General features: G+C 46.8%; 1 protein-coding gene across 1 annotated transcript; it reads left to right on the top strand.

Moving 5' to 3' along the window:
• Nucleotides 1–708: 708 nt before the first annotated feature.
• On the top strand, nucleotides 709–6,175 carry LOC104413451 (S-adenosyl-L-methionine-dependent tRNA 4-demethylwyosine synthase-like; the record flags this gene model as incomplete). Its single annotated transcript, XM_010024445.1, has 6 exons — nucleotides 709–849; nucleotides 1,545–1,685; nucleotides 2,376–2,477; nucleotides 3,250–3,444; nucleotides 4,543–4,824; nucleotides 6,053–6,175. Coding segments are annotated over exons 1-6 (978 nt in total), but the record flags the coding sequence as incomplete, so codon positions are not given.
• Between the last annotated feature and the right edge of the window lie 1,786 nt (nucleotides 6,176–7,961).

The following is a 7,961-nucleotide window of genomic DNA, read 5'->3' as shown; positions in this document are numbered from 1 at the left end:
GGGGAATTGCAGGAGGCGGCACGGGAGGTGGAGCGGGGTTCCCGGGGTGCTGCAGGTTCCTGGAGCGCCCCTGAAGGGGCTCACTGGGACTGGCGCAGGGCCGCAGCGGTCCCAGCTCTGGTGTTTGGGAGGTTCAGTGTTGCTGGTGAAGGGGTGAAGGGCTTTTTCCCTCAAGATTGTGACCTGAATTGAGGTTTTGGTCTGGCCTTGAAACTGGGTCGAAGCTCTTGTAAGCAGTGTGGCACCTCATGTGTGAGCAGGGGTTGCGCTCAGTAGCAAGCTCTTGGAGGCGATGTCCCCCTTGCCATGGAGCTTTGTAGCTCCAGGGATCTCCATGTGTTGGGTCTGTGCAAAACTAAGGCCAGTACGATACTCTGGGTGTTTCACAGGGGCTGTTTCCTTTCAGACACTTGCACAGCTCGGGTTTTTTCTGCCTTTGTTTGTAACAGAACTGGTGCTCCCTAAGGAAAACCAGAGTTTTGATAGGAGAGTCTAAACACAGGTGGAGCTCGGCTGGTGCACCTCTGAGGAGGTGAAGGCTCCTTGTAGTGTCTTGCCTTTAGCTAAAGGCTGTTTTTTGCAGAGCCTGGGGTCAGGCTCATGGACTGAGCCTAGAGGTATGGGATGGCTGGGTTTGTTGTGTTCGTTCTCAGTTCATACTGTTGGAATCTGCTGTTGCGAAATCTGTGATCTATTCTAGATTTAGATGTCTCAATGGACACCTGGAGCTTCTTCTCTACTTGCCTGGTGTCCTTATGGCTGCACAGGCTTTATGTCTACTCTGCAGTTGCTTTTGGGATCAGCATTTGGATCATCATTCAGTTCTCCACTTCCAAACACCAGAAGAAGGTGTGTAAGTCCTTTGTCTGAGAAGAGCCCAAAAATCTGTGTGTGGAAGCAAGTAGTTGCTGGGGAAAGGCAGTCACTGGTGCAGTGAAATGTGCTACTCCACTGTGGGCCCACCAGGGTTGTTGCACATGCCAACTGTAGTTCAGTGTGTCTGATGGTTATAGTCCTCAGTCTGGGTTGTCTGATGTTCGTGGGTAACTGAATTCCCTCATTGATCTGATGTTACAGCAGAACTCAGCTGAACACTTCCCATTTTTTATTGGAGTGTGTCAGCCTGGGTTGCTCTGTCACAAAAGGCAAATCACTCTGCTTCTGCACAGTGTTTTCACGTTTTCTGTGATGTTAATGACAAGTCTGGGCTGGTTTTTGGGACAAGAGTGGGATTAGGCCACTCGGGAATTTAAATCCTCCTCGTGCAGGTGTGTGAAGTTCTGCTGCATGAGTTGGGAAGTTCTTGGCTTCAGCTAGAGCCCGTTATCTCTGTGGTGTGCGAGATGAGTGTGTTACAGTGTGGCGTAGTTCAGAGAAAGCTACTTTTGTGTTTCTCTAGGGGTGACAGACACTCAGATGCTTTGTTCCTTTTGCATAGTGCTGAGAGTCTGGTCACAGGACTGGAATGTTCAATGCTTTTGGGAAAAACGGGATTACCATCACTTTGAAAACAGACGGAATATGACACAGCACTTGTTTCACAGGGTGAAAAACCCACCAGGAATTCCGCTTCTTCTGAAGGGGTAGAAGATAAACTAGTCAATGGATGTGCCACCCTGCAGGCAAAGGAGGTCTATGTTGCTGGGGTAAAGATTTTCTATGGGTCTCAGACTGGCACGGCAAAGGTATGAGTTACTTTTTTCCATGTGCATGACATTGAGTTGAAATGTTGTTGAGATTCGAGTATGTTGCTTGCCTTAGAAACACTACACTGTGTAAAAATCAGAGTTCATTAGGTCATGAGAAGTCATTGCCCAACGTGAAAGGTAAGTGAAAAGTATATAAAAATAACAGATTTACTACTGCCTTTATGTGGGTATGCAGTGGAGACATTATTATTATGAAGCTTAAAGTTTGCTCTTAAAATATTATGGAATCCCAGAGTTGTTTGGGTTGGAAGGGACCTTAGAGCTTATCCAACTCCAACCCCCTGCCACAGGCAGGGACACCTTCCACTAGAGCAGGTTGCTCCAAGCCCTGTCCAACCTGACCTCGAATATACTCTTAATTTGCTAGGTGGTCTCCTTAGAGAGAAGTGCTGTTTCAGGCGCTTTCTCAAAAAGAAATTTCATTTGTGTGTGTAAATATAAAATCACTAATCATAAAATTCATATGATTCTCTTTTGAGCCAATATACTACAATTTTATTTTTTTTTTTTTTCTTAATGTGAGGAATGAGTCCAGTGCCCAGTTCTCCTGTGTTATTGTACTTGCTGTGCTGGGAGAAGTCTTGTCTCTGGGCACAGCAGGGCTTGTTTGACCCTTATGGTACCTGGGTTGGAGCACTTGGTAACTTTCTATGTTTCTTTTTTCAGAGATTTGCCAGAGCTCTAGCTGAGGCAGTTATTTCCCTTAATGTGCCAGTGGAAGTCATTAGCATGGGAGACTATGATCCAGATGATTGTTTATTAGAGGAGGTAGGTACCTTGTAAATGGGAATAATAAATCCAAGCTTTTCTTGGGGTTGTGAAGGCTGTTTGCTTGTATTTCTCTCAAGTTATCCTGAAAATCCCCAAAGCTGTGCATTGAAACTTGCTTTCCTTCCATGGAAGCAAGTGCAGTCCATCAGCCCTCGGCAACAAATAGGTAAATGCTGAAAGTGCTGAGGAAAGGCTCGTGTAGGACATGTGATGCTGAGTGTGGCTTTGTACAAGCCAGTTCTGTAACTCAGGTGTGAGTAATGGACAGTGGCTGCACCAGGGACCCTGTTCTGTCTAAGACAGCGTACACCTGGGGAAGGGTTCAAAACTGGAATAAGTAGATGGTGATCCTTCTGCTGGTTTTAGACGTACAAACTTCTTGTGAGCAGTATTCATACTGGGTAATGCATGATGGATTTTACTTCTGTCAGTATTGATAGTTGCTTTTCTAATCTATGGGGGATGTTATCACTGCAAGAGTGTTGATTGGGGTGGGGAAGGTAGGTGTCCCGTTCTGTTTTACCACTCCATTAAGTAGGGGAAAGAGAGCCAGTTCTCTTTTGGTTAATTTAAGATAGCCTTGCAGGGAGGATGGCCATCCACCACTGTTGGGATTATCTCCTGCACATCCCACACCAAAAACTATTCACCCACTCAGCAAAAATCTCATCTTTTGGCTTCTTTCAGGTGTCCACGTGTTCCAGCTCTCTTCCTGAAGTGCTCAGAGAAATTGAGTGATCTTTTTTCTGTGTTCTATTTATGTTCTTAGACAACCAGCAGGAACATCTGTGTATTCTTGGTGGCTACATACACAGATGGGCAGCCAACCGAGAGTGCAGCCTGGTTCTGTAGGTGGTTAGAAGAGGCTGCGAATGACTTTCGCTTTGGGAAAGCCTATCTGAAGGGCCTGAGATATACTGTGTTTGGCTTGGGAAACTCTGTATATGTTGGTCATTACAACACAGTAAGTATCTCCTGTGCACCTTCCTTTGATTTCTGCTCCTCTGGAAGGTTGAGCTATCTTAAATGCTACATACCTGACAATTACTGGTAGTTTGTGTGAGAATTGGCCCAGAAAGCCAATGACATCCTGGGCTGCATCCAAAAGAGCATGGCCAGCAGGTTGAAGGAGGTGATTCTCCTCCTCTATTCTGTTTTGGTGAGACCTCCCCACTCTGTTGCATCCAGCTCTGGGGCAGCAACACATGGGATGCTGCACAGGCTGCAGCAGCTCTGCTCTGGAGATAGGCTGAGAGAGCTGAGCTTGTTCAGTCTGGAGAAGAGAAGGCTTCTTAAGGGGAGACCTTAGAGCAGCTTCCAGTGACTAAAGAGGCTGATGAGAAACCTGGAGAGGGGCTTTGGACAAGGGCCTGTAGGGACAGAACAAAGGGGAATGGCTTTAACCCAATGGACGGGAGATTGAGGTTGGCCATTAGGAAAAAAGTTCTTCCTTGTGAGTGTGGTGAGACACTGGCACAGGTTGCCCACAGAAGTGGGTATACGGCAGTATCTGAGCCTTGTAATGAGTTTTGTCTTGGTCAGAAAATTGGCATGACTTGTCACCTGGTTGTTATGTGGCCATTTTGACCAACAAATGTAGCATAAAGAAGCTTGTTTCCAGAGCTCACCTCTTATCACATGGGTGTGATAGCAAAGGTTTTTTCAAATCATAGAATACTTTGGGTTGAAGGGACCTTAAAGCTCATCCAGTTCCAACCCCCTGCTACAGGCAGGGACACCTTCCAGTACACCAGGTTGCTTCACGCTTGTGACACTGCCAGGGATGGGCACCCACAGCTTCTCTGGGCAACCTGTGCCAGGGCCTCATCACCCTCATAGGGAAGAATCGTTTTCCTAACATCTAATCCAGTAATGTCTAATCCAGATGTGGTGGTGTTCAGACTGTGTGTGCTCTGAGTCGGCAGGTGAGGGAGAGTCCAGAAGTCCCTGTCCTGCAGTCCTCTGCAACCCTCTTTCCAGGCTTGATCCTTGCTTTCTTAGTTGCTTGCTTTGTTTAACTTGGCCTTCATTTAATTTCCCTCTAACTTTGATCCTATCCCAGGTTGGAAGAAATATTGACAAGTGGCTGTGGATGCTCAGCGCCAGCCGGATCATGACTTGTGCTGAGGGGGACTGCAACGTGGCCCAGAGCAAGCATGGCACCATTGAGGCTGACTTTGAAGCCTGGAAAGCCAAGTTCCTCAGTCGTCTCCAGGCACTCTGCAGAGGGGAAAAGAAGCCCTGCAGTGGGAAGTGCAAGAAAGGGAAGTGTAAATCCCCAGGGAAGCAGAGCAAGGAGAGTTCAGATCATGAACATGGGGCATCGGAATATGAGAATACTGAGGTAAAGCCGAAATCCATCAGACCTTATTTCTGGTTTAGTGCCCCTTGGAGCACTGTTTGACTTCTCTCCTTTCTCCTACATCCCAGAGGGGTGCCGTGGGAGCTTGATACTTCTTTTTTCTGGAGCAGAGGGGGAAGAGAGATGAGATCCCATGATAGATAACAACTAGAGTAAGACACCCAAAAAGAAGGACCAATTATTAGTGATGGATGATGGACCTAGGCTAGGTGGCATATGTATGATGAGGGAGTATTCCTTTGGAGTAGGGTGAGGTATGTGTTGTAATAGATGCTCCAGGGAGCTAGTCTGGGTTCTCTTCAGAGCCTTTGCTTTGTCTCATGGCCAAGTTCACTTCACATTTACTTCCCTGTGAGCAGTTAACCTATTCCATTTCAACTTGGGGAAATCTAGGTGCTTTGCCTGCATCCCAAGGTTTTTCCAAAGGCAGCTGGGGGAGTGTTATCTGAGCAAGTCCTGTGTTTGCTCTGAATGTGTGTCTGTAATCATTTGTGTGTCTTCTGGAGTGTTCGTTGATTGCAGATTTGAATAAGAAATCCTCTCTCTTGGTCTACAGTGCAAGACCTAGAGCTGCTGTGGCACTTTAATCCTCCCAGCAAGACATTTGTTGTGGGTTGGAAATGACTGTGATGGCCATGTTGAATTTTGTAGGAAAACAAGGGCTTTTCTGTCTGAGTAGTTTTGAGGGTGCTGCCTGCTGCAGGAACAAGAGGAATAAATACTGCTGTTACGTGAGTGCTCTTCTGCTGTACCTCACCTGTGTACAAAAAGGGAGACGATGTTTCTGCTCTGTGAAGAGTTTGATTTGGAAAGCAGATTTCTCACTCCCTGTTCATCAGACGCCAAAGGGCACTTGGAGGAATTGAAGGGGTTTAGGCTTCCAGATGATTAGAGTACAGTGGGAGTCTGACTCCTGTGGTTGCCTCTCATGGGATCAGAAGGGCACATGAGGGAAATGGAGCTATCTGGAGGCAAGAAAGCTGGGCTGAGCTTCAGGCAGTCTGTGCTACTGAACTCTTAAACACACATTGAAGAAAGCCCCAGGTTTAAATGCATCTTGTACACATATGGGTTACTGGTAGACTGCTCCTTGTTTTTTGGCATCTTTGATGAGTGTGAGAGCTGATTTCACTGGTAGCATAGATGAAGGTCTAATGTTTAACATTCAGATACATTCCTCACTTTGATTTTTCTCTGATCTCTTACACAGGCAGAGGAGTTGTTTGAAACCAGTAGTGAGGAGGAGGCTGATGCTGAGGAAGCCAGAGAGACAAATTCTGTCATTGATGTTGAAGATCTTGGCAATATCATGAGGCACATGAAGAAAGCAAAGGTACCGCTGTTACAGCGAGTGTGGAACTATCGGGTCTTTGTCACTGATCAGTTGAACTGATTAAAATACACTTGCTGGGTTTGAATTGGTAGGGTCTAGTTAGTGGGAGAGTAAAATAGAAGCTATTGGAGAACCTGTCCCCAAATGAGAATATACTTGGAGGTGTGCTGTATATACTTACTAGCTAGCTGGGACTTGTTCACTTAGCAAATACTGCAGTGGTAACCTGTTATTGTCAGTCAGAGGGAAAATCACTTCCACTGTTCAGATCTGAATATCTATCTCTGTTGCTGTGATTCACAGTCCAGTGTCTAAAGACAAATCTTGTTACTGGATCTGCCCATGGGAGCTTGCTCTCAGCTGTGCCGAGCGTGGCAAAGACAACCATAATCTTCCTTTATTTCAGGGTGTTGCTGTCTCCCTTCCTTTGTGTTTCCATTTATGTTTCTTTTCCTGCATTCAGTCTGCAAACAGGATACACCAAATTAATTTATCTGGTTAGCACACAGGGAGGAGTGAGGATCCACATAGGTACTAGGCTAAGCCTTAGTGTGTTCCCCACACTTTTTGCTGGCTTGGCAGTTGGGATGGGAAGGGTCTGCCCCAGGATGGACCTGGGATACCCGTGTTGCCACCTGCTGACTATTTCCCCCTTAGCTTATTTCTGTGGTGGGGTATTTCCCTATGAATCCTTGAGCTGCTGTCCACCCCTTCCTCAACAAACCTACCTCTGGCTGTAACTGCACCTTCCTTATCTTGCATGCCTCTACACTGCGGGCTTCTCACAGCTTATTCCTGAAACTCCAGGCCTTGGATCACAGGAGGCTGCGTGCTCAGGAGGAGGGTATGGGATCTCTGTTCCTCACCTTAGGGAGGGCAAAGGAGGTAAAATCCTCCCCACTGCTTGTAACAAGCTCTGTGAGGAGAGTAGCTCCAGTGACTTGGGGAAGGGAGGCTGCTGTGCGAGAGCTCCTGCTCCTTGAACTTAAATGGACCCGGTGCACTGCAGCTTGCAGAAGAAAATTAACTGTTTGGAGGGAGAAGGGCTCAATCTCTCTCTGTGTGGCTGTGCTGTGGTTATTTCTCCTCTCCTGCCTGCCAGAGGTCAGTGACAAAAGAGGAACTGCGTTTTCTGTAGCTCCACGCCCTGGGAGCTGAGCGAGGTCAGGGGAGGGGAGGTGGTGCTGTTCAGCAGCTCTATGAAAAATCCGACACTCAGTTTTCACTGACTGAAATCTGCCATCACAGTGATCACAGAGTAGTGTCAACCAAGTTTCTCCATGTAGATCATGTCCTCGTGGCTTTGCCCTAAGCAGCCGCTCTAATCTTGAGGGGAGCTTCTGCCAAGCACAGATACTCATCTGCAGTGGTGGGCTGCAGTTTCTGATCTGATGGCAAATGGTTGTTCTGCCATAACACCTGGATGCTGCCCTCTTAACTCTGCAAATGGTGAAATCCTGAGAGTGCAGGTGTTGTGAGTGCAGAATGCTGAACAAATAATAGGTACTTTATAGCTCTGCCTTTGAGGGAAGTTCTGCTGTGTTACAGAAAGCAATGAAATCCTGCCTAAAAATTCAGCAGAGTAAAAGGAAGTAGAAGGTAGAAACAGCTTGGACCACATTGTGTTACTGGTCATTAGAAAGCACCTTCCTGAACAACCTCTCTGAAAGTGTGAGCAGAGTTTTGTTCAAGATGAGTAAGGAAGGTCCCTAAATGGTCTACTCTCCTATTTCCTTTTCAAGTGCTTATTAGGAACTGTTTTGTCCTTGAACCTCTGAGTCTCTGG

The sequence above is a fragment of the Nestor notabilis genome, unplaced genomic scaffold, assembly GCF_000696875.1.
Source record: "Nestor notabilis isolate BGI_N333 unplaced genomic scaffold, ASM69687v1 scaffold11141, whole genome shotgun sequence".
Classification (NCBI taxonomy): Eukaryota; Metazoa; Chordata; class Aves; order Psittaciformes; family Psittacidae; genus Nestor; species Nestor notabilis.
Note: the sequence above shows the minus strand (reverse complement) of the source record. Positions and strands in the feature narration are given on the sequence as shown.